Source organism: Culex quinquefasciatus, chromosome 2 (genome assembly GCF_015732765.1).
Source record: "Culex quinquefasciatus strain JHB chromosome 2, VPISU_Cqui_1.0_pri_paternal, whole genome shotgun sequence".
In the NCBI taxonomy this organism is placed as follows: domain Eukaryota; kingdom Metazoa; phylum Arthropoda; class Insecta; order Diptera; family Culicidae; genus Culex; species Culex quinquefasciatus.
The window spans coordinates 7,115,918-7,141,532 of record NC_051862.1 but is presented as its reverse complement, the minus strand read 5'-3'; the positions used below and the strand labels follow the sequence as shown (position 1 = coordinate 7,141,532).

The 25,615-nt window shown below is 36.6% G+C and overlaps 2 protein-coding genes across 7 annotated transcripts; both read right to left on the bottom strand.

The window, feature by feature from the left end:
* Window positions 1–670: 670 nt before the first annotated feature.
* Window positions 671–22,873, bottom strand: LOC6037460 (lysophosphatidylserine lipase ABHD12). 6 transcript variants are annotated; one of them, XM_038253217.1, is made up of 8 exons: window positions 22,754–22,873; window positions 18,446–18,852; window positions 17,612–18,030; window positions 9,091–9,209; window positions 8,828–9,006; window positions 5,082–5,627; window positions 4,865–5,026; window positions 671–1,424 (listed from the first exon to the last, which is right to left on the bottom strand). In XM_038253217.1, the coding sequence occupies exons 3-8, from the start codon at window positions 17,701–17,703 to the stop codon at window positions 1,260–1,262; spliced, it is 1,263 nt and encodes a 420-aa protein (XP_038109145.1). In that variant the 5' UTR covers window positions 17,704–18,030; window positions 18,446–18,852; window positions 22,754–22,873; the 3' UTR covers window positions 671–1,259. The 6 variants fall into 6 exon arrangements, with proteins under 6 accessions (XP_038109145.1, XP_038109148.1, XP_038109149.1 ...); XM_038253220.1 differs by having other exon boundaries at window positions 17,612–17,922; XM_038253221.1 differs by lacking the exon at window positions 17,612–18,030.
* A 285-nt stretch (window positions 22,874–23,158) lies between these two features.
* Window positions 23,159–23,972, bottom strand: LOC6054260 (cytochrome b-c1 complex subunit 7). The gene is made up of 3 exons (XM_001870170.2): window positions 23,814–23,972; window positions 23,609–23,656; window positions 23,159–23,538 (listed from the first exon to the last, which is right to left on the bottom strand). The coding sequence occupies exons 1-3, from the start codon at window positions 23,848–23,850 to the stop codon at window positions 23,291–23,293; spliced, it is 333 nt and encodes a 110-aa protein (XP_001870205.2). The 5' UTR covers window positions 23,851–23,972; the 3' UTR covers window positions 23,159–23,290.
* Window positions 23,973–25,615: the final 1,643 nt, after the last annotated feature.

The window sequence follows — 25,615 nt, the reverse complement described above, 5'->3', positions numbered from 1 at the left end:
ATAGCACGTAAGAACATTTATATAGATAGTGCGTAAGAATCTCTCAAAATAAAACAAACAAATTGTACACACACTATTTTTTCTCTCTCTGCATTAGGCTTCCGGGCAATGAGTTAAGTGATAAAACTTGAAACAAGTCTTCGTCTTCGAATAACATTTGGAAAAGGAAATTAAGACTTCCATTCTGTAAATAGTCACATATCACAATTTATCTGCTGAAAAACAAACATTTAAACCATAAAATCATTATTGTAGAATTTAAAACGGTTTCTTCCAACCAGTTATAAGATTAGTGTGGCGCGCGCGGCGCACAGAAAAAGATTTCCTTTTATTTCGAGGAGGAACCAATTTAAACAATACCGTCTAGTCATTGGAGAAGGATGTGCGCGCGCGCGTCACGCACGAAACTTTTGTACATTAGTTTGCAGTATTTGTTTTTTAAACTTTTAATTTTATATCTTAGAATATGTATTCTAGGCAGACAAAACATAATCTCTTGCAGAAATTAATCTTTCCAACGGGAGCTAGTTAAGAATCAGTTTTGCTGCATAAAAAAACGTACTGTCGGTAAGAATAAACGGAAAATCAATGCTTAAAATTATCTTCTTTTTTACTTATAAAGATCCGAACAAGGCCTTGTCATCTTTGAAAGAAATAATTTCCATGTTGCTTAATTTTCTTAAAGGGGAAAAAAGTTTATTTCAGTAGGAATTTCAATAAACAGGGATTTTCTGCTTTAAAATCTATCTAAAAAGTGAGTTTCTAACCGACTTGGTAACGTCCCTCTAAATTATCTGTGTGTATTTGTGTGATTGCTAGAATTCAATTCCGTGTGTCTAACCCGTTCCGCGCTAGTATCGCCAATTGTCGTGAGGGGAAAAATACAGTTTTTTTCTAGACTACCTTCCTCTATCACACACCTCTTCCTCTACCTTATGTGTATTGTATAAACCTCTTTCTCTAAGCTCTTCGCTGCCATCCAGCGAGCGGTTCTAGTCTTCTTGTGTTGGTAGTTGTAGGTATTACTAAAAGTTACGTAATAATTATTATCGTCATCAGTAGTGTTATCATTATTATTACTTTATTATTAATATTATATTATTAGCTTTTGATAGCATCACAAGTCTCATTTCACTGCGTTTGTGGTTTAGGGCAAAAAAGTTTGCATTGTAATTCACCATCCATCCATATATTGTTTAATAATATTTATTGTTGGCACTCGCTTTCTCTCAAACATATATGTATCTCGACCACTCTACCTAGTACTGCTCGTCGCGGTACGTGCGGAAGAACCGGATCACAATCTCCGGCAGGTTCGGCGCCCGGCAAATGTACCGGTGGCCGTAGTGGCTGGTGCGCTCGAACCGATGGAACTCGACCGGGCCCCACGACTTGCCGCGGGTATCGAGCGCGGTGCGGTAAAGCTGAAATGGAGTTTTGTCAGTTTTATTTTATTTTTTTAAAAACACATTTTAATAAAGTTTAGAATTACATTTAACACTCGTTTATCTGAAGACCTTTGAAAAAAATCACTCAGGGTAATCGAATCACGAAAAAATCATTTCCATATCTTATTTTTTATTGTACGCCTTACAATTCAAAAATCAAAGATCAGTTGCAAAGTAACCGCCGACCTTACAAGTCGCATTCTCAACGCCAGTCCGCAGTTTGTGTGCGCGTCGCCGCTTTTTTAAAATGTGCACCGTAGACAAAAACAGTGTGGTTCTGGATTTTTGTCAACTCCAAAACCAACCAAGCCCAAAGCTTGTAAAAAAATTTCTCGCAGAACTTCAAGTAAACCAAGAAAACTTGCGAGCATTGCAATTATGCAATAGAAGAAGAAAAGCCGTGTTGCAGTTCGCCGACTCAGCAATGGCCTCGTCCATCATCGACAAACCTCTGGTATATCAGGGTTGCAAAATCCCGATTTACCTGGTCAACAACGCTACGGAATTTCGTGTGCTTGACCTACCTCTAGGCATAAGCAATGATGACGTAGTCAAAGTGATGAGTAAATACGGCGAAATTTTGACCATAACCAACGACCGCTGGATTAACTTCTTCCCAGGAATTCCAAATGGAGTTCGGACCCTGCGGATGTTGTTGAAACAGCCAACACCGAAATCAATCAATGTAAACAATGCTGCTGCAACAGTGACGAAACTATTGGCACTACGCCCCCCGGGGCATGGCCTTCCTCTAACGTGGGATTTCTGCTCCAGCGCCTCTGACGAGACAGGAGAAACCGGGACCGACGTTTTACTTCACCATCCGATAGAAGCTCAGTGGATAAGGCGGGAATCGAACAGTGACGATTATAGGCAAAAAATCGCTTTGCAAACTCAAAGCAAAGAACAAAAAATGTGCGGATTCGAGTAAAAAGGTGAACCAAAAAAGCACTACACAACCGATTGAACCTGAGCCAAGCAGCAGCAGCAGCAAAAGTAACAACAGTGAACCTGACCTATATGCAATGCAAACAAGTGAAATTGATGAAGAAGCCAATGATGGATTCGAGACCGTGCTTTCTAAGCACACTCGCAAAACCCGAAAGCGCTTACAGGCATATTTGGACGCGGATGACGAATTAACAACAAAACGAAGAGAGATGGCTGCAGAAGAAACTGATGAAGAAGATGAAGATGTGTTGTGAGATAACTTCTAAATCCCTGGAAGAAGAGGACGAAGATAAACTTGAAGAACTTGATAATTCACTCTCTAAATATTCCGCTAAATATTTGAAACATAGACATAAATCGTTAGAAAAAAGGCATGGTAATAATTATTGAAGTGATTTTAAACTCTGTAATCTTTCCTCTTTTACTATCCACCTTGAAGAGATGAATGCACAATGGTGTAAAGTCTCTATAATAATTAAAAAAAATCAAAGATGGCCGCCAACATGGCAAGCATAAAGTGTTAAGAAAATGCCCTTTGACATTTTAAAAGCAATAAACCATTAAAATTTGACTATAAAGGGGTCGCAAAATTCCTATTTAATGTTAAAGCAAGCAAGAAAATTTAAAAAAAAAACATTTTTTTTTTCGTGATTCGATTTTTTGATGCAAACCTACGGATAATCGAGGCATCGGATAATCGAACATTGGATAATTGAGTCTGAACAGTATTAGAGTAATTCTCCACGTTTTCGCAAATCGACTTTTTTGTATTTCTTTATACGGATGAAACCTATGTCAAAAGATTCTATTTATATTAATTAATTTTTTTCCATATAACACATCATACAATTTTGAACAACAGTCTTACAAAATGGGTGAATATTCGGAAATCTGAATCGACGATAAATATTAAGTATTTGCAATTTAAAAAATACTGAATGATGGAAAAGCACACCTACCAAAAAATCTAAGGGCTCTAAGGGCTATTTTCCTAATGTTTTTCTTTTTGATTATCTTCATAGGACTGCTGGTTGGTGAGATACAGATACAGATACATTTAGTTTTTACATTAGTTTGCTATCTAACTAGCCCTAATTTTTCAACTGGCGATATCTCGGAAACTATGGGTTTAATTTCCAATGATGAGAATTGAAAATGTTGTGCCCTTTTGAATAAATATTATTTTGTAATTTTAAATCTGAGCAACCAGCATCAGCAGTTCGATCAACACAGTCAAAAAAGAAAAAAACTGTAGGAAATTTTCTCAGCTCTTCGAAAATATTTTTTGCAGGGTTGTTTTTCCGTCGTGAATTTTAAATTGCAAAAAATGCCTTAATATGCATATAATTTAAAAAAAATTCATTTGGAGTACATTAGATATGAATAAAAAAATAATTCGATAGTTCCCGTAGTTTTTAAGACATCAAAAAGTTTGTGTCAAAAATCTGATTGATGTGCACCGTTAAAAAAAATCACAACTATTAAAAATTAATGATTGCAACACAACTGGACAGGTGTATAATGCATTTTAAAACACTTTTTTCATTCAAATGTTGATACAGTGGCCTGTAATTTCAATTTTTCTACTTTTTTTTTTATTTTTTTTGCCCCCCTCGACATTGATCAGAGTCTTCAAAAAATATATGCAACGGACTTAATGTTACCTTAAGGCGCTTGGCCCTTCCTCACATAAATGCAGTTTTTTCTTCTGAAATAGCAATGCAATTACAAATAATAAATTGTATTTTCAGATCTTTAACATTTTGGATAACTCATCCAACGATGGGTCCCATGCCCCATTTAATCAAAATATCTGAGATCCGGCATCAAGAAAGTCTAAAAATAACGCTTAAGTGCTTATAACATTTGATAGGGTTGTCAGATCTTAAATCTTTTGGAAATGTCTTTTGAATATCTATCTAAACATGTATAGCATGGTTCAGCCAGCGCTGAGATAATTAAGTACATTTGCTAAGAATTTGATTCTGAGTTGATATATATATACGTGAAGGTGGTTCTAGGAGGTCTAGTTAAGATGTTCATTTTCCGATTGACTTTCCTCAGTAAGGCAAAAACGGTAATCCAAATATTACTTATTCAATAACCTTAAAAAATATAAATCTGTCTAATAACATTTTAAAACAACATATTTGTCTGGAAATCATTTTGGTGGCAGCCTTCCAAAATGAATTCCCGATAAGTCAGTATTTAAGTTATTAACGGTGCACATCAACCAGAGCTTTTGCACCCAGATTTTTGTTACAGACATTTTAGTATCTTCAAAACTACGGGAACAATCGGTATTATTTTATATTCATCCCCTAAACTACAATTTCCATAATGATTTACAGCAAAATAATCAAATTATTTCAGGATTGGGTCCGTAAGTTTGAAATTTTGGAATAAGAAGACAACAACTTCCATGGTTGCTGTGCAACCTTAAATAATATTTAATTTCAACTCACCTTATACCCGAGGTGGAACGGCACCACGTGGTCGTCCTCCGCATGCAGAATCAGCACCGGTTGCCGGAACTCGGCAATGTGCTGGTCCGACTCGAACCGCAGCTCGTTGGCGTACATCGGCTTCGAAATCGTGTAGTCGAACCAGGGCAGGTGGCGGTATAACTACAAAATCAAGAACTGTTATTACAAGATCATTTCATAAGCTAGAAAAACAAACCTTCGAAAACGGATGCGCGCAAATCTCCTCCCTTATATTATTGAACGGACTCTCCAGCACGAGCGCCCTCGGTCCCGGCATGCTCATGTCCGTCAGCAGTGACAACAGGTGCGTCGCGACGCCCGTCCCCAGCGAGTGACCCCACAAGTACACCGGATTCTTGCTCACACTTGTGATGTACTGATACACGGCCAACGAATCGTAAACCACGCCACGTTCCGTCGGCGATAGATTCGCCGAATCTCCGTACCCGCGATAGTCCAGCGTAATCACGTGGTAGTTCAAGCTGCGCAACAGTTTGTACAAATCAACGCGATGGGACGCCCCTCGGGAGGCGCTATTCCCGTGCAGGTACAGCACAATATCATTCGTGGTCGCCTTCAGGCTGGCCTCGAACAACTCCCGTCGGGTGTCGTCGTCCTCCAGGTTGAGCCCGTCCCGGGCGAGAATCTGCTCGATTTCATGATACTTTGACGCGTCCTTGTTGGACACTTTATCCAACTCGGAACGCATCTCCTCCGGAGCGGTCACGTTGGCCAGGGTTGCCTGAAAGATGAGAGCAGAAAAAAACGGAAAACAAATTTCAAATTAATTAGTCACTTGCCGCTAAATACCACCTCCAATTTGGATGGTGGTTGTTTGTAGGTCACGAGGAAGTTTGTATCGAGCGGTCGAAAGAAGAAACACACGAAAGAAATGACGTTAAAAAGTCTTGTCGAGTGTTTAGTGCGCACGAGATTTCGCGTGCGAGTTCTACTTGAATGCCAAAACTCACATTCAGTAGAGCAGAGCGCAACTAGGCACGTAGCCGGTGTGGCTCTAAGCAGGTGATGCATGTCCGTAAGGTGATGTTTAGCATTTGGGGGAGAGGTTTTCTTTTTACGCGTAAATTTCCCACGGCTGTCGAAAATTTCACACGTCTAAAGTAGCGAAAGAATGTGAGGGGTTTGATGAACTCAAGCACTTTATCTTCTTTTTTAAATGCTCACTTTTTTACACTAAGAGTCTTGAATTAATTTATGCATTTTCCATTCAACATTTCAATTTCAATTCATTTTATTTTATTTTATTTACCCACATAACAATTTTACACCTGGATGGTTCATAAAGATTTTGCGTTCCTTGCAACTATTTATATCACATTTGCTGATTGGTAACAGAAGGTTCTTTTAAAGCAAATAAACAAAAGCTAGGGAAATGTTTTCCAAAAAAAACCTAGTGAGATCGAAACTAAACAATTTAAATGTATTCCAATTTTTAAAAGCTTTATGAAGACAAATGAGAAGTCGTTCCGTTTTTTTTTCTTGAACATTATTTTCAACTGGCGATTTTACAACGCTTTTGTTTAGAAAAATATAATTTTGTTCAATGTTTGTGTTCTCAAATAAAGTCTTGAAACTTGATCGAAGCAAGTCCTTTTCTAATGGTCTTTTTAATCGTACACAAAAAGTACAAAACTGAAATCAACCATCAAATTCAACAAAAATCTTGATTTTCACTTTATTCGGACCACTTAAGCACCACCAGCAAATTTTTGCCTTTTTCGTAAATGATTGACAATTTGACTTGAAATGCAAATATAAATGTTATAGGTACAATTTTATCATTTTTAATGTAAATTCTAATTTAGGAACAAATGTTGGCTCGATTATTTTTGAGAAAATATTGACACCAAAAATAAAAAAAAAATACACGTCAAAAAATACCAGCAATATTTAGATGAATTTTACCCTCAACTTTTTTTTAGTTTTCAAGTAAGGCCGTTGCAAATATTTTTCAAAGTGGTTCGAAAAATCAGGGGGAAAAAAACATTTTTTCAAAAAACTACAAAATTTTAAAGCAAATAGAAGGCTTACCAACTGAAAACAATTAGAAATGCAATTTCCTGCGTTTCAAATCAAATTTTGCATGTCTGGGATCGATGAAAAATATTTTGAATTTTTGTGGAATTCCAATGTACAGCACCGCAAAAAATATTATTTTTGGCGATTAAACAAATCTCTTCAATAATTGAATATTTTGAAAACTAATGATTGCAAAACAACTGGGCAGGTGTATCATGCACTTTAACACCTAAACTCCCAAGCTCTAGAAAAAGGGGGAATTTATATGGAAACTCCCCCTTTTTCTCGAGCTTGGGAGTTTAGATTTAGGTTAAGACCATAGCTTGTTATTTCAATTTTTATATTTTTCTTATTTGAGGCAAACAGCCAAACTTTCAAAATAAAAAAATAAATACAAAATGTAGAGGTGGGCAAAAAAAACCGAGTCGCTCAAAGAGCCGGTTCATTAAAAAGAGCGAACGAACCAAGGCTCATAAAAAAAGAACCGCGGTTCTTTGTTAAACTACGGTCTTCTGAAAGATGGAATGATTTTTTAACTTGTTATACATAATTATTTAATTTCGAACAAATTGCATCATAAAATTTGTTTTTGGCATTGAAAAAGCAATTTTAAATTGAAAAATAATTGCTTATAAACATTAATCCCAAAAAAGCATTGCTGCCAAACACCACTTAAAAGTTTAAAACTCATTTACAGTTTCCTACCTTTCTTTGAAATTCTAAAAGTAAATGATTTTCTAAACAAAATGAAAAAAACTTTCCTTAATATATTTAACTGATCGTACATTAAAATATTATCAGAATACAAATTTGAGCATTTGAAATTGCACAGCTTGTAAAGTATTACCAATTATCTACTAAATAGCTGAGAGATTATGGAAAAAATAATTCTCTTGCCTGATTAAACTCCAGCGTTTATAGACTTCATCGATTGGATCAGAATTTAGAAAAGAGTTCGCAGAACATTTTCTCCAAATCAAATGTCAGCATAAGTTCAATTTTAGCAAAAACAAACGCAAATGATTTATAAAAGTCCAATGTGAAATAACTTTAAAAATTACACCATCCTTAAAAATAACCATTTTATCAAAATTTTGAAAAGAGCGAAAGAGCCGTTCAAAAGAGCGGCTCTTTTTAATGAGCGAACGAAAATGAGTGGCTCCTAAAAAAGAGCGGTTTTGCCCACCTCTAACAAAATGTAAATAAACCAGTACAGTCGTCTTGTAAAATAGTTTGTTTTCTGTTTGATATTAATTTTAATATTTAAAATATTTTCATTTTTTTGCAGCTCTGGAAATTAAAGGAAATAGCAGCGACATGAACCTCAGAAAATATAGGCTTTAGTGCATTCATTGCTGTTTCAAATCAGACCAGGGATGCCAGATGAAATTTGAAGATGTCTGCCACGAAAATCTCTGGCAAAAATATGACTTTTAAAAATATTTGCAAAAAGTCTGCAACGGAAAACTGTCTGCAACTCATTCTGAATGTTTACAAATTTGCAGATAAAACTGTAAATCTGGCATCCCTGAAAAAACGCCGGCTATGAAATTATAGAAATGTAAATATTCTGTTTTTGACATATGAAACATAAGCTTGTTCCAGTCCCGGAAATTATGTGTTCGCGTTGCCATCTTCAATTCAACTTTATTTTTGAAACACTATAATTATTTTTTTTTATTTTAAAAATTTTAAAAACTTTTCCCCTTTGTAACAACCCTGTAAAATGCATCACCATCACCGCTCACTGCACGAGTCCCTCCCGAATGAGGCCAACTCGGTGCAGCTGCACTGCACATCTCAAGTGCAGCGGCGAACGTGTTACGTATTACGATTATTTACCAAACTACAATGTAGTCGTCAGTACTACAATCTCCTCCCGAAAAGGGATTTTTTTGTTACCTCATCCATTTGCAGCTCGCGCCCAAACCGCCGCACCAGATCGTTGGGCAGCACGTGCCACACGGCAATGTCGACATCGATGTCCTCCTCCTGGTCGCGGTAGGTGATGTAAAAGTTCCGCGTCGCGTACAGTCCACTCTTCTCCGGCCGCTTCAGGTCCAGGTTCGGCGGGTAGGTTACTGTAAATATTTATGCAGGCGAGAGGGGATGCAAATCTATTAATAATTTGATGCTTCATTTCGCGTTCGCGTTTTTTGGCTTACTGAACGTGAGAAACAGAATGCCTTTCTGCAGGGCAAAGGAAAATTTGAAGATCAACGGCAGCACGATGAAGATGATCACAAACACCAGGATGCAGATCTTGCACGTCGCCAGGCATATTCTGCGGGAGGTAAAACAGAGAGAAGGAAAGGCAAAAAAACTGGTTACGTAAATTTGGCTGAAAAATAGCACCAACACGGACACACGGAGGACACCACACGAAGGGAACGGAACACTGACGTTTTTCGCGCTGCAAAATAGGGCATCCTGAAGATCGCTTTCGGTCCAAAGTCGATCCTGCAAGCAACTGAGCCGTAAACGACGCCGTCGATAATGGCAGCTGTGGGAGTGACGACGCCAGCACGGATCGTACCGTGACCACACAAAACTCACAAAAACGAAAAGCAAATGAAAAAAACGCTAACACAACACGAACTTGACCCTTGCGAGACCTTCCGGAACCTACTAAAAGGGACGAACTACGACCCGACGACAAGACGTCACTACACAACTAAAGTGATTCTAATCCCGAAGCCGACTTAAACCGGTCACCACCGAACGCTGCAAGCGACTTAACTCTCTTTCGCCTGTGCGGCCTGCCAGACTCAGTCAGTGGGCCAAGCTGCCAACTCGCCCCGATCCAATCCCCCTCCTGCTGTTCGGCGCGGTTCATCTTCATCTTTCCCCACTTGATTCTGAGAACCCCGCCCCCCCTTGAACGGCTTCAACAGCAGTAGCAATACGACACCGACCGGTGGCGGCGAAATATATGTACGCCACATGTGCAGCCGGCAAAAAGTGCAAATATAGATTAGTTTAGAGAGTAAATTACACTGGGCGGCAAAAAGATATTCGATATTTTCTGGTATTTGTTACAATTCTGAATTTTTCAGATTCAAATTTGGTTTGCCAGTTTTCGAAAAAGAAACATTCATGGTTTGTATGGAGACGCATGGTCTTTAGTGATACTAGAACACCTTGCGTCTTCATTAACCCTTTCGAGCCTGAATTTTCAAAAAAATATTTTTTAATTTAATGATGGGAAAATGATTCTTAAGACCATACGAAAATTATAGGCTAGTTTTGAAAATTTTCATTTATGGGTCATATATGACCCATCAGGCTTGAAAGGGTTAAGCTGGTATTCCACTGCAAGAAACTTTATTTAGAAACTTGTAGAAACACAGTTTTGATAATTTATTTTTATTTCAAAAAAATGTTGTCGATTGTCTTCTTTAAGAAAATCTCCCGAAGTGGAACACCAACTTTAGACAGTTAGAGTAAATACATAGATTTTCTCTCTTCTGTAATTCTGTAATTTCGGAATACATTCGTCCGGCTTCAGCTGAAGATTCATGCTGTCCCATGTTGCATGTTCGAGTGTAGACCTACGGAAAACCTTGCCGCGAGGAGAGGTGAGTGAACCTGTACACGAGCCACCTACGACATAATTCCTCGGGCGGCCCAGGTCAACTCGAAGTTACCCCAGGCACCCCCAGTGCAGGACACATTGGGGGTAGAAAGCGGATAGAATAAGCAAAACATCAAAGCAGAGCGCGAGCCATACTTTTAAAGTGGTATCTGCAAAGGAATTTGTATTAACAAAAGGGTCAAAAATAAAAAGGCGATACTAATTAATACTTCCCTGCGACCTTAAAGGTCTCTCGGTTGGACATATAGCCGTGGACACCAAGCTTGGTAGCAAACCTCGTCAGTCGGTGTGGTATTGATCACAGTTGGTGTTAATTTGTCCTGCAGCTGCGTAGCAAGTCAGATGCTCGCTCATTCAGTTTGAAACGAAAAGAACAAAAGAGAACACAAGAAAACATTAGATTCTGATAGTGAGTTTCAACTCAGATGTTAAGTGTAATATAATATTAAACATAAATAGTTCACTTCATGATTCTTTATAGACACTTTATTTATTTTGCTTTCACTATCACTTTCACTATTTCTTCGGGTCGTCTAATTTTCGTCGTGTTCCCGTACTTGGAGAATTCCGCATAACTAATCACTGCTGGTTCGTAGTGTAATGTCGAACATGTTACTAGCTAACACAACAGTGACACAGAAACAGAACTTCACAAGCACGAACATTTGTACACGACCTCCCAGTGAATTAATACCGAGCTTTAACTATTTTTTTTGTACAACTATTACCTAAAATGTCCAAAGCAGTTCAGTAAAACTCACTGGGAGCGTTCCACAATTTAGCCCCATCCGGGGGGAGCTTATCCCTTTGTACCCTCGTGTTTGTTTCCTTTGAACAATAGTCTAGGTAGTCCAATAAAGTTCAGCACAAGTTTGAATCGAAAGCAATTGCTTCAACAGCTGAACGGATCAAACTATTGCTTCCCTTGCTGAACTAACTATGCTACTGTTACTAAGGAAACAAAAGGATAAAACATCATGATTTGATGTTCTAACAGGTACGTTCAACTAGCCAGCTGCGAGACCCATCAGCCCGGCCGGGAACCAGCATACGGTGTGGTTCACAAAATATCAAATACAGCAAACACAACACTAAGGCTATACATATGGACTGGCGGGATGGAAGCACGTGGACACCTCCCCCCCATAGATTTTCTCTCTTAACAGCTTTATTGTTTTGTGTTCTGAAATATAATTTTAAAAGACTTTAATTATTTTTTAGATGCTGATTGAAGTTGTGCATCTTTAATTTTTCATAGCCCTTTTTAAACAAAATCAGAATGCGATGTTTTGTCTAGCAAAATCCTAGAAAATAAAACAAAATAGACTTCTAGTCTTTGTTAACCAATTATGCTGAAAAAATCCTCTAGATTATTAAATTTAAAAAATCTGTTTTTGCTGGTGTTGCCTAACAAGCTTTTATTCTCGAAAACAAATTGTTAGTTGATTTCAAATTTCATAGAATCAAACTTTTGTTATATTTTTTTTAATTCAGATATTTTTCATTGTAAAAATGATTAGGAAACATCTAATATTTTTCATTTCTCACATAGAATATCGGGCCAACAGTTTCCTAAATACATTTAAAAAACGTCTTTTAGAGACCGCAACCGAACTACAATTTTCCGAATAACACAATTTAAACAAGAAAATCGTTAAAAATATTCCAAAGCTTTTAAAAAGTCCGGATTACTTTTTCCTATTTTTTATGCGAGAAATTAATCTTTCATGCGAATATGAATCTGAAAATGAATATTACTTGCATTCTTCATTATCAATTTTGAATTTTGATTAAAACTAATTTCAAATCATGTTTGGATCTAAAACATTCATTTATAGCTCTTAAGCCACATTTTTCACTGTCATGCACTGTGGCGCTAAAAACTTTTTTGTCTCTTAAATCATGTATTAGCCACTAAAATTTCATTTTTTTTCTTACTCAAAGAATGATCAAAAACTGCTTATAAAGAAGTCAATACTAACTGTTGAACAATATTTAAAAAAAATCTGAAAAAATCATACTTTTGACAGTTTTGGTAAAATAGATACTTATTTATCAATTTAAAAAAAAAAACTTTAAAATAAGGCCCTCATCGTTTCGATTCAGAGAGGAAACATGAACAATCAGTCTAAAAAAAACATAGAATTTTAAGGTCCATTTTCAACAATGTCTTTTTGACATTAACGGGAAAATAAAGAGATGGCAAAAAGCAAAAAAAAATATTCCTTAAAATTCCTCCTCCATAAAATCAATGTTGATTTATTTTGATGTCAGTATTTACATGTATGCAATTTTATTGAAGCCGATGTTTATTGATGTTTATTGCATTAAGTGAACTGGTTATATTTGGCTCATTTCGCCTCAACTGTACACAAAAAAGTACAAATTCGAAATCGACTTTTTCTTTTTTGGTGGAGCTATCGATACTATCAAAACAAACGATCAAAACGATACTATCAAATCTCGACTTTTGTATTTTTTTTTTTCAAAAAACTTCTTTTTTTAAATGGCCATATCTCGGAAACAAAAAAAATAGTAGTCAAAAATCGACAACTATTTTTAATCAAAATTGGACGATGAATCGAAAGACTTTATCAGATTTTAGATTGGAATCAAACCTTGATGCATTTTGCGCAATTGAAAACTTTACACGCAATTTCCTCAATATACATGCGATTAAATTTTGAATTAAACGTACCGTTATCAGGGGTGACATTAGATCTGAGAGGTGAGCACAAGCGAAAGAGTTTAATTCAAAATTTAATCTCATGTATATTGAGAAAATTGCATGTAAAGTTTTAAATTGCACAAAATGCATCTAAGTTTGATTCTTATCAAAAACCTGATGACGCCATTCATTTCAGCGTCCAATTTTCTTTAAAAATAGTTGTCGATTTTTGTCTATCATTATTTGATTCTGAGATATGGTCGAAAAGAGGTTTTTTGAAATAATGACGAAAAGTGCAAAACTTTGTGGCGGTGCCAAAAAAAAGAAGGGGTGGTCCAATTTGTTTCAAAATCGGGAATCTTACATGTTTTGATAGTTTCAATAGCTCCACCAAATTTGAGCTCGATTAGAGAAAGTGCATTTCGACCGGTGTGCCAGTTGGCGCGAAAGGACCCAATTGTAATAGCCATTATTCAGAATTCCTTGAATATATTTTGTAATTTTGGGAACTCAAGTTTGACGACTCCATTTTTTTTTCAAATAGAGTTCCATCTGAATAAAAAAAATACAAAATGAAAACTGCAAAAAATGCAAAATTCTAGAAAACATAAAAAATCAGAAAATTTTGCCACCCAGTGTTTTATTCTCTCGGAGGAAGCCGCACGCGCACACGACTGTGAGAAATCTCTCTCGGGTAGCTTCCCTTACCTCCTGCTCGGAACGTTGCGCGAATGCACTTGATCTTGAAAAATATTATACGAACAGAATATGTTCCACGTTGGAGAACGCGATTATGTTAAACATTTCCACACAGAGTGTGTAAATTAATCCTAATTGGAAATCTGAGATAAAGCTGCTGTTTATCGAACTAATTTACTGGAATGCACAGGAACCTCCCCCTTCCACGCCTGTGCGCTTTGGTAGGCCAGTGTGAAGGTTAAGTTAAACTAAACACGATGTAAAAATAACACACCAGCCAGTTTTATTGCCGCGACAAAACAAATCACAAATGAGAAACCTCTGACACGCTCACGTGCGATGGAAACGCACGGTTGTTGTTGGCGCGGTTATTACGCAGAACGAAATTTCGAGTGTTTGTTGCTTTGATGTTTTTTGGGAGCAGAAAAGCTATAAAAAATGTGACGATATTTTCGCGCGAATTCTCGGCGCGGTCATAGGTTATTCCAAATATTTTTTTTTTAATGATTCATTTCTTGACTTTTTTTTTGATAAGGTCCAATAAACAAGTGTAAACATTGAGTGTATCCCGCTTACTCCGATCGACTTTGACATAAGGTGTGAAAGGGATACACTCAATGTTTACATTTGTTTATAGGACCTTATCAAAAAAAAGTCAAGATTTGATCTATTTAAAAAAACAGCTCCCGAAATGTTTTTTAGATTTTTACTAAAACAAATTCTAAATTATTATATTTTATATTTTATATTAGTTTTGATTCCATTCGTTCCATATATCTAAAGAAGCCATTGATTCTCTACTGCAGCGATTCTCAACGGGGTAACCAGCCTAGAATAAGGTTAAGAATCGATGCTCTTCAAAACAATGTGTAACAATTTGGATTTTTTTTTTTGCTGGAATTTGGGGATTGTTCCGGTGGACCAACTGATAATCGTAGAAGATTTAATCCGTAATTATATTTTTATTATTTCTAGCTTACTTATTTAAAAGGTCCTTTATTCATAGAAAGCCATGGGACATTGGTTGTTTTGAAAAAGCAATCTAGTTTTATTTTCTAAGTCACTTCAAAAAACATACTTTGACGGCTCCAGAGTACTAAACAGTGTTGAGCGAAGGGTAAAAAATGAACCAAGACTCATTTGCAAAAAAAAAAACGAAATAAAAAGTATCACAAAGGTCTAATTCGTTGTAACAGTGCACTGCCTCTGTAAAAAATACAAAATATCAATAAGTTGCTGATAGTTTCCAATTTGTACTGCCAAAATTCATAATTTTTAATAAGCCCTATAGGCCCTATATGTGATATTACTGGTCAACACAACAATTTACGTTTTACAATGTATTATGTTTCGTTAGCCATAAATCTGGTATATTTAGCCGACAATTAAAAAAGAAAAAGAAAAACATTTTGAAAGGCCAAACATTCAATCTTACGCCCTTTTAAACTGTTAGTCTTGATTAAAAAAATAATAGTATTTTTTCGAAAAGACTGAATAATTCGAATGTTGCATGTTTCAACATTGAAAATCAGACCATTAGTTGCTGAGATATCGACATTAGAAAATGGTGGGTTGTTTGGGTGAGACTTAGAAAACTTCAATTTTCTGTTTCTGTTTCTTTAAGCCGCTGTATCTCAGCCAGTAGCGTGCCCAGCTCTTCGAGGAAGGTGGGGCAATTATATGGACGTTTAGAAAATTTCGTCGTTTATGGACGCCCCCTGACTAAAATTAGAACAAATTTCCGAGGATGGTGGGGCAGTTGCCCCACCCTGTGCACGCTAGTGATCTCAGCAACCAGATGTCCAATATTCAATGTCTCTTAGACAATTTTAAAGCAAATTTTCTGAACTTTAAAAAAAAATATTTTTAGAAATGGTTTCAAAATCGAAAAATCGCAAATATTTCTCTAAAATCAAAATTTTTCGGTGGCTATATCTTGAAAACGGAGCCTTTTATCAAAAAAATGTGTGAAGTACTTTTTGATTGTAAATTCAATTTTACATAAAAAAAATTGGTCTAATTTTTTTTGTATAAAATTTAGATTTTTCCAAAAATCACTACTTTTCGGTAGTTTTCTTTTACGATACTTCTCCATGGCTATAAAAATATGTATTTTGGGAAATTGAGTTTTTGTAAAAAAAAAAAAGTTAATTAAAAAACTGCAATTTTTTATCGTGTGCCTATTTTTTCCTCAGTGGTCCTCAACAATACCTACAACTTTGCCGAAGACACTAAATTGATCAGTAAATTCACTCATAAGTTTTTAGCCAAATTAAAAAAATACATATAAAATCCATCTCCGGTTTTGGTAGCGAATTGCTCATTTGCAAAAAAATGTGTGCAACATTTATTTTCTAGTCCAAAAAAAAAATCATAACTTTTCGCAAAGGGTCCTGATTTTCGGCTCAAAGATCAGAAATCACTCACTCTTCGCCAAACAAATTTTTGCCGACTGCAGCGCGCAACCATTCGCGAGCGAACACGGTCCGCTAGCTTCTCTCAAAGAGGAGAGAATGTAACAAAATACCACAGTTTGACAGTCAAATCAGCTTTGAGCGACATAGCGCAATCAGTTTCTCTGAGCCATTCGCTGTACCTACTACCCGAATGAAAAGAGAGGGAGAGCAAAGAGAGAGTATTCAGTAGCGATTGGTGACAAACGGTAGGAAACGGTTTTCCGTCGCGTTCGATTTTTGATTGCGAGTGAATAAGTCTTTTTGGTTGGAGCAATCAGGGCCCTTGCTTGTAATCTAAAAAACAAACAAAAAAATCTGAAAATTAAAAGATTTTCCAGCCCAGGTCTCTGAGTATAAAAAACATCCTTTTGCGTTATAGAGGATGAAGGACTTATTGTGTTTGACCAAGTAAACACAATCCTTTGAAGTAGAGAACTTGGAGCTTATGGTACCTTATTGGTACCTCTGTTTGACAGTGCGCGTGCTTCGATTGGTACTTTTGGTTTGAGATGGCTGTTCTCTAATAAACTCCAGGTTCTCTACTTTGAAGGGGTGAGGCGGAAAAAAAAACTTTTTATTTAAATCCTCCAGATCCGTTTTGCCTAAAATTAAAGAAAATCTCAATATTAAAACTGTTTTTTTAATATGTTAATAGTATGTTTTCCTTTATCTCGATGAAAATGTGCAACACTCGGGCTTTAAGACAATTGAAGTGTGCAGCATTTATTGTTATGTCTCAGACGCTGTTTTGAATCGATATGTTGCAAATTTATTGTTTTTGAAAAATATTTTTCAGCCAAAAGTTTGAAAAATCAAATAAATAAGTAACTCTAAAATATTAAAGTACATTATAGAGAGAACCAAAAGTTTCTGTAGAGGCAGAGGGTTAACATGTTTGCATACATTCAATACCACTGTTAATTTGATCCCCTGCGACGATTCCCATTCGGAAAGCTGATCGTTTCCAAACTGCACATCGTGCCGGCGTCGTCGTCGTCGCGTTGCATGCTTATAAACTCTGACGCTCTAATCGCTTTGTCCCTTGTTTAAAGTGTCCCATTTTCCCAGCCACAAATGGCCATCGTTTAGTGAGTCATGATCATTAGCATAATCGAGTTCCTACTAACATGCAATAGGGAGACAAAATACTGAATGATTCAACTAAAGGACAGCGCTGATAAGGGAATAGAACAGACATGCATGCATGCTACCACACTCGGGTGCCTCGGCGGAGGGGTGGAGTTTGGGTGTGGGTGGAAGGTACTTACAAATCCGTCAGCCAGAGCGCCACAATAAAGCCGGGCAGGACCGTCGACCGGAACACGGCATTTATGATGGTATCGATTTCTATTAGAGCCATTTTTCTTTGCTTGCTTCTTTCTTCTTCGGTTGACTGCCTTTCGAACGACCCCCGTTCGACTAACTGTTGTTTTCTGAGGTTGAGTCAACCGATAGTCGTCTTAGTTTTGTTGTCGTCGGTCTCGTGCCGATTTGTGATGCAGATGTGAGGCGGTTTAAAATATCTTCCTCGGCGATGGGTTTAACTGATTTCTTTGTTTCGAGATTCCTTGATCACTTCCTTGATTGGATTTATTTTTTTGTGCGACGAGAGCAGGATCAAAAGATTGTCTGTTTTATCAGAACTTGTTTTGTTGGGGGAATTTTCGAGGACGAATAAAGCTACTCACTATATCGAAACATAAGGGAGGGAAATAAGCAAAACTTGAAAGCAACAATGCAGCGAGGTTGAGCTTAATTGCGTGTTACTTTAAGCATTCATTGCGACTACACTGCATTACATAAGGAATTAAAGGTTAAAATTTCACTGCTGTGAAGCCACACACTTGAAAGCTGCTTCCAGAAGTGATGACGACTTCACAGCATAAATCTCACTCAACTAAACTGGACTAACTAAGCAAGGGGAGCACAGTCACACACGCACACACAGAATCCACAAAGTATTCGGAAGAAAGGAATAAAAGCCAAAACACACAGCTTCAAGGCAGCAGCAGCAAATTAACAAGAAAGAATACAGCAACAACTGAACTGAACTGAACGGAACCGGGTTCGAAAGAAGTATTATATTGTGTATTATTATTCACCTCCGCAACAGTCGCCGTCGAATCGACAAGAGCATAGTCTCTTGTGCCGCCGCGCGTCCCGAGAGCTGACCGTAGACTAGAGAGAGAGCAGTAGCGGCGGGGTTGCTGTTGTTGTGATGAAGCTTCCTCTCACTCGACTTGGAACTCGCGAGATTGCACACAGAAACGATTCTGCCTCTGGTCTGGTGTTTTGGGGTGATGTTTCCGATGTAGTTTTGCGTTGTATCTTTCTCGAAACGACTATCAGCAGCAGCACAAGATTATGTTGCGAGGGGGAGAGAGTGCATCGAAAACGTCTTGCGTAATGTGATGTGTGATGTACTGAGCTACGCACTTGATGCACAGTGGAACGTGGTACGCGTAGTGAGAGCACGTTAATTGAAGTTGTTTATCGCGGTTGGGTTGAGCTGGAATGGGAAAAACGAGAGGAAATAACAGATGGTTGATGTATAGAAATAGTTTGCAAAGAAATGTTTTTTTAGATATATTTTGAGAAACAAGCTTGAAATGGAAACAGATAGTTGCAAATGAACAACTCAAAGCATTTCATTTATTTCATAATTTGTGAATTTATCGAGAACCGATCGAAAAACAGAATTCCCTTGTACAATTGATTGAAAACATTGCATAACGGTATTTTTTTATCATATGTGGCACTTATAGACTGCCTGCCTATTTTGAATTTTGGGACCACGGATTGGAAAGACATAAAACTTTAGGGAAAAAAAATTAATTTTCATTAATTCATTGATATGTTGGTATTTGTATGTTGTTGTGATACTTTTTGCATTAAAAATACATTACTTAATCCACCCTTTGGTGATTGGTGTCTTCCTCACATTAACATAGTTCTGTTTTATAATTAAAATATATCGAAATATACCGGCCTTCAAAAAATGTGTAAATAGCACTTACGTACGTACGTTAATAGAGTTGTCAGATCTTCATTCTTTTGGTCTCGTTGAAAAGGTCTTTTCTAGAGTTTTTTTTTTTGAATTGGTCCTATGAACATATGAAACACAATAGTTAAAAAAAACTCTAGTTTTGATTACCCATCCAACGATTGCATGCTAGACCCTGACAAATTTTCTGAGATCCGGAATCTAAAAAGTACTAAAATATCACGTAAGTGCAACGATGCCAAATTATTTTAAGGCAGATCTGTACTCGCCTGAAAATAAATCTGTATTTTATCTGTATTATGTCAAATTCGGAGCCGTAGAAGAAATATTTCAATTTTTAACAACAGATTTAAGCTTTTTAATCATATTAAAGCATAATTCAATTAATAAATTGTTGAAATTTTTAAATATAATCATTTAAAAAAATCTGTATGTACAGAAAGTTGTGATTTTTGGGATCGAAAAATCTGTGTAATACAGATTTATCTGTATATCTGGCATGGCTGCGTAAGTGCTCATAACTTTTGATAGAGTTATCAGATCTTCAATCTTTTGGGCTCGTTGGAAATGTCTTTCAAGTACCGTAAAACGGGGTGAAAGGTTTGAGATTTTTCCACAAAATTAAGAGTACAAAATAAATACGACGGAATGATATAGATTCATACTGACCCTGGTAGAGAAGTCATCAAAGTACTTGTAGAAGGAGTTTTCGTAAAATTTTGAAAAGTAAGTTAACTATAATCAAGAAAATGTTGATGAATAGCATTATTTTATTATTCTCGAAGTGTCATGATTTTCTAATTGAAAATGATTTTAAATCGGTAAACGGAAAGCATTTTCAGAGAAGGTAAAATATGATTGTAAATATTAAATATTTTGTGTTTTTCAAACATAATTTATAGGCATTTTCAATAGAACAAATTTTGTATAAAATGAGATAACTTTTGATTCGTACTTCGAATTTAGTTTTAAATGCAATATGAATCAATAGATTCAGGCAAAATTAAGAACTTTTAATATTTTTTTTCCTAAATATTTTTTTTATTTTTTAAACCTTATAAACATAGTTTACCAAAAATATCCATTGATTTTTTTTAAGTCTATAAAAGAAACCCCACTAGTACATGTAACGAAAAATAAAATTTGAACACCTAAAATCTGATTTTAACAAAAAAAAACTATGACTATCAAAGTCACCCCGGAATTCAAAACAAGAATTTTCAACGCAACAATTTTTTGAACACTATTGGTTTTTTTTTCAAAAATAGTGCATGGACATTGTGTGGCCTACTCTAGTACATGTTTTAAAAATAATGATCTTTAGACAAACCTTACCAGTTGGAAAATATAAAAAAAAATCAGTATAAATTCAAGTGCAATCAATTGAAATCAATTTCAAATGCATTCCCCTTACTTTATCCAGGTTTTTAAGCGAAAATGGCGTTCGAAAGGCGAACGCCCCAAATGTCAAAATCACGCAGTGGTACCAACATTACGAAAAAAGAGTGCCATGGCATGACAGCCACATTTTTTTTCTAATGTTGTTACCATTGCACGATTTTGACATTTCGGACGTTCACCATTCGAAATCCATCTTCGCTTGAAAACCTGGATAATAGTTTTAAGCGTGTTTCGGTTAATTCCAAAATCTTTTGGATTTTAGTAAATTTTCGATGTAGAAAACCACAGAAAGTTTTTTTTTCGCAAACAATTTTTTTTCGTCAAATCTTAATTTTTTTTTTTTTTTGAAAACTAAATAATTGCATATCAATTGTAGTGTATAATGAATTTTCCAATGATGTTTTCATTTAATATTCAAATTTCAGCTTGTAATTTAAATTACCGTCCAGACTTGATTATCCAAGACCCTCAGATAAGGCCGATGCAAATATTTAAAAAAGTTTTTGTCCCTCGGCCCTGGCCGAGGTCAAGGGGGGGGCAAAAAAATAAAAAAATATAAAAATTTAAATAACAAGCCATAGTCTTCACATTTAAATGAAAAAAGTGTTTTAAAATGCATTTTACACTAGTTCAGTTGTTTTGCAATCATTAGTTTTCAAAAAATCTAAGATCTGACAAAAACAAAAATTGTATCGAAAAAAAAGATTTTGCATCGAAAATTTTCAAAAAATCATAAGATTTTTTAATAAACCCAAACATGCTAAAAATGATTTTAAACGCAGAAGAATGTATTTTAATTTGATTTCAGCTGGTTGCACTTGAATTTTCATTGAAATTTTGAAGTTTATTGTAAAAATATTTTTTTGCCCCCTGATTTTTTTGGCCAATTTTGAAGGGGGGGGGGTGACAAAAACTTTTAAAAATATTTGTACCAGCCTAATCGAATCACGAAAAAAAAATATTTTTCGATGTCATATTTTTTATGGACAAGCTTTAGTATAAACCTTAAACTACTTTAAAATGATTTAGAATTTTAAAATCCAAGATGTTTTGGCGGTAAACATTTTAGAAAAATGCATTTTTTAATGTAATTTAAAAGATTGCGTAGGTTTTTTTTAGAACTTTGTTTTTGAACAATTGTGTAACTAGACAAATTATATCAACACATAGCTGAAAGGTCAAAAAAATTTTTTGGTCGTGATTCGATTATCCGAACTCCCATACAAACCTTCGGATAATCGAACTTCGGATAATCGAGTCTGAACTGTATTATATATTTTTTGTACCACCCCCTCGGCCAAAAGGTTCAAGATCTGACAAACCTATCAAAAGTTCATAACACTTAAGTGTTATTCTTATAATTTTTGGAGGCCGGATCGCAGATATTTTACTGAAAACGTTGTTTGGATCTATCATGCGAACTAGCGCTTGATAGGTTACCTATACCTTGCCGATAAGCCAGAGAGATTGAAGACCGATACATTCATAGTGAAGATCAAGTAAACATATTAAGGAAAATATTTGATGTTAGTGATAAAGCGAATAAACTTGTCAAAATATTAGTAAAGTTAGAATCTTATAAATTATTCATGTGTTCAACTTCTGTATCTATCCGTTTCTACTAATGCTTCTAAGAGGATGAAAAATTCAACATTTTGATGAAAACCTTCTCAGAGCAGTAATAAGCAATTTAATTATGCTTGGCCATGCATCAAACATTCAATTTTCGATCCATTACTACAAGATTAAAATCTAAATGAGAGATCTTAGAGCCTAAAGGAAAAAAAAATAAAATTTAAGGGTCGAATTCCCTACCATACGGTTCGTTTTAACTTTCTTCTTTGGACTTTAAACTTTAAATTTAGACAATCGCAGCTCTAATGGATCATCGATTTATCTCGAATAATCGGCCAAAAGTACATCACGTCTGTTCTATGTTAATTACGTAAATCAATCGTTCAAAGTCCGTTTATTTTTGTATGTATTTCTTGTTTATTAGACTTACTTGTTTTCCTTTGAATCCTCACTCGAAAATCACACTAAACACAGTTATTTTTATCAATTAAAGAACAATAACAGTCCACCCACACCGAGAGGTTGATTTCATTGAAAGAACGACCACTCAAAGTCCCGTTTCACTCACAGCAAACGAAGACGACACCGTCAAAACAAAAACAGCTGACCGTTTGACAGCTCACACGCGTGCTTTTTTGGCAGGGATGCCAGTCAGCTCGCCGATGGCTGCTCACATCTCTACGAGAATGGATCAGCGTCGAATTTTTGTTTGAAAATTTAAAAATTTTGTTCTGAAATGCTTTTTATAACACTAAGTTAAGTTTTTTTTTAACTTAAGAAGACTTCCATTCAAGAGTATTGAGGGAATGTTTCTTTCAATGAATCAACAAAGATATTTTTCCCGATTTTCATTTTATTTCCCCTATCATTCTCGTTCATTTTCGCGAAGCAATTAATCTAACAATCTGCTGTTTACGAAGCTGCTCTCCGCAAACCGTACAGGATCCCGCCAGCCAGAACCACCGGCTTACTTGTTGGCCTCCCACTTGTTAATTTCGTCGCGTTCGCGCTTGACCTCTTCCAGGTACGGCTCCAGGTACTTGGTGTCCTCCTCGTACTTGGTCCACTGCTCCTTCGGCAGGATCGTCTTGGTCATCGAGAGGTGCAGGGCGCGGGTGATGCGGTAGTTGCGCTCGTCCTTGACCTTCTCCGGCAGGCGGCGGATCGCCTCCTTCACGTCATCGTCCTCGTACAGGCAGTCGTCGCGGTGCAGACCTACGGGAGGGGTGAAAGCGGCGCGCTGTTGGTAAGATTCTGCTATCGAGATGCAATCAAACAAACTCACCGTACTGGTTGAATCCGGACAGATTGTAGGCCCATCGTCCGAGAGCGGCTGAAATTGAAAGCAGAACGGAGATGTGTGACAATCGGAAGCAACTCAGCACAATAACATTATGTAATTTGGTGCAGTGCAGAAAGTGGCCAAAACCGCTGTTGTGGCCGCAATCTACGCCCGCCCCAAGGCGGATTCGCGGTTATGGGACACTTACACACCACTTGCGGTCCCTTCCTGGCAACGTAGGACATTTTTATGCGGGGAAATTGGTTTACTTTACGAACGGAACGATTCGCAAGCTTCTGCACACCTTCAGCGGAAGAAAATTTCTCACCAGCGGGGTGACAGTTGGTTGTCAATTTGACGCAGCATCAATGACAAACGATTTTGCGGTAGACTGGCAGAGCTGGCGAGGGGTGATTTGAAGAATGTAATGAATGAAAATTTGATGATCAACAGGGTGGTTCCATAGTTTTATATAAAAATTATTAATTTATTGACCAACACGTGGGAAGAGCGGATAAGCTGAGAGTTGGGCTCTGTATTTCACCAAGATCCTCTGTAATCGGCGGAAGAATTACCAATATTACGAACCACTCTAAAATGTACCTTATTGATAAACAACCACAATTGTTCTTAATAAATATGTGAATTTATGGGATTTATCACACCGATTTATATTATTCATTCTTTTGTACGAACTCAGAAAGGTTAATTTCTGTAATTCTGTAATTCTGTAGTTTCGGAATACATTCGTCCGGCTTCAGCTGAAGATTCATGCTGTCCCATGTTGCATGTTCGAGTGTAGACCTACGGAAGACCTTGCCGCGAGGAGAGGTGAGTGAACCAGTACACGAGCCACCTACGACATAATTCCTCGGGCGGCCCAGGTCAACTCGAAGTTACCCCAGGCACCCCCAGTGCAGGACACATTGGGGGTAGAAAGCGGATAGAATAAGCAAAAGATCAAAGCAGGCCGCGAGGCATACTTTTAAAGTGGTTTGTATCTGCAAAGGAATTTGTATTAACAAAGGGATCTGTAGAGTCCGGTTCTTTCCATGCGCACTTCGATTGTTCTCGATGGCCTTCCACCCGTCCGCCCGCTAGCCATCGTTCGTTTCCTTATTCCTGTCCCGACGCACAACAATGCCATCCGCTCCGGTCGGTGGCTTCCTTCAGACTCACGACCACGCGCTCTTCTGTCAGCATGAGCCGCAATGACTTGCATGCAACGATGCAACAATAACTTGTATCCAATGCGTTATACATAATAGATAGACTTGCATCGCATAGGTCCCTACACCCCCATCTTACTTTAATAAAAGAACAAATTGTTGTTACATCAGCTACTGACTCTGTTATTGAATGAATCTCTAAAAATATTACATTCCCATTTGATCCAAACTTACATAAGGCGATCACATTTTATAACCACAATCAAGCAGGTTATAATTGATATGCTGGAGTTAAGAGCGATATTTAAAACCCATAAACCATAACTTATTTTAAATAAACTACATGTTGGTCCTTCCTTTCAACATCAAATAATCTAACAAACAAACAATACTTTTATCTCCATTATTTACCTTCTCCATATTTATAATATTTTTTTTTTTCAAATTTCTCTGATAAAATATAATACATATTAAATTTATCATTATCTATTCAGCTAAGTGATTTCGCAAATAATTATCTATACTTTCCTATGAAGGTTTTCTATGGTGCGTAACGTTCAACTTAACTCAATCAAGCATTACTTCAGACAATCAACAATTGAAACACAAGTGACACAACGCATAAACTCTGCATTATTCCTTCAATCGACTCTCAAACATCATCAACAAATAGCGTATGCGGACTGATGCAGAATAGAGTTTTATAACATTTTGCTTACACACACTAGCGCACCATTTGGTTTGGCTGGCTGACAAAATTTAACCTTACTTAATTTTCGTGTACTCACACGCAATACATTCGGACGTAGATAACTCAATTGTGATTCAATTTCTCACCTAC

Bases quoted from the DNA above. Each gene is read 5' to 3' on its own strand.
- LOC6054260 (XM_001870170.2), bottom strand. From the start codon at position 23,850: ATGTCCTACGTTGCCAGGAAGGGACCGCAAGTGGTGT. The intron at 23,657-23,813 runs GTAAGTGTCCCA...TTTCAATTTCAG, and splicing joins GAAGGGACCGCAAGTGGTGT to CCGCTCTCGGACGATGGGCC. The intron at 23,539-23,608 runs GTGAGTTTGTTT...CCCCTCCCGTAG, and splicing joins GTCCGGATTCAACCAGTACG to GTCTGCACCGCGACGACTGC.
- LOC6037460 (XM_038253217.1), bottom strand. From the start codon at position 17,703: ATGGCTCTAATAGAAATCGATACCATCATAAATGCCGTGTTCCGGTCG. The intron at 5,027-5,081 runs GTTTGTTTTTCT...TTGATTTTGTAG, and splicing joins GCGCGCATCCGTTTTCGAAG to TTATACCGCCACCTGCCCTG. The intron at 1,425-4,864 runs GTGAGTTGAAAT...ACTCCATTTCAG, and splicing joins CGTTCCACCTCGGGTATAAG to CTTTACCGCACCGCGCTCGA.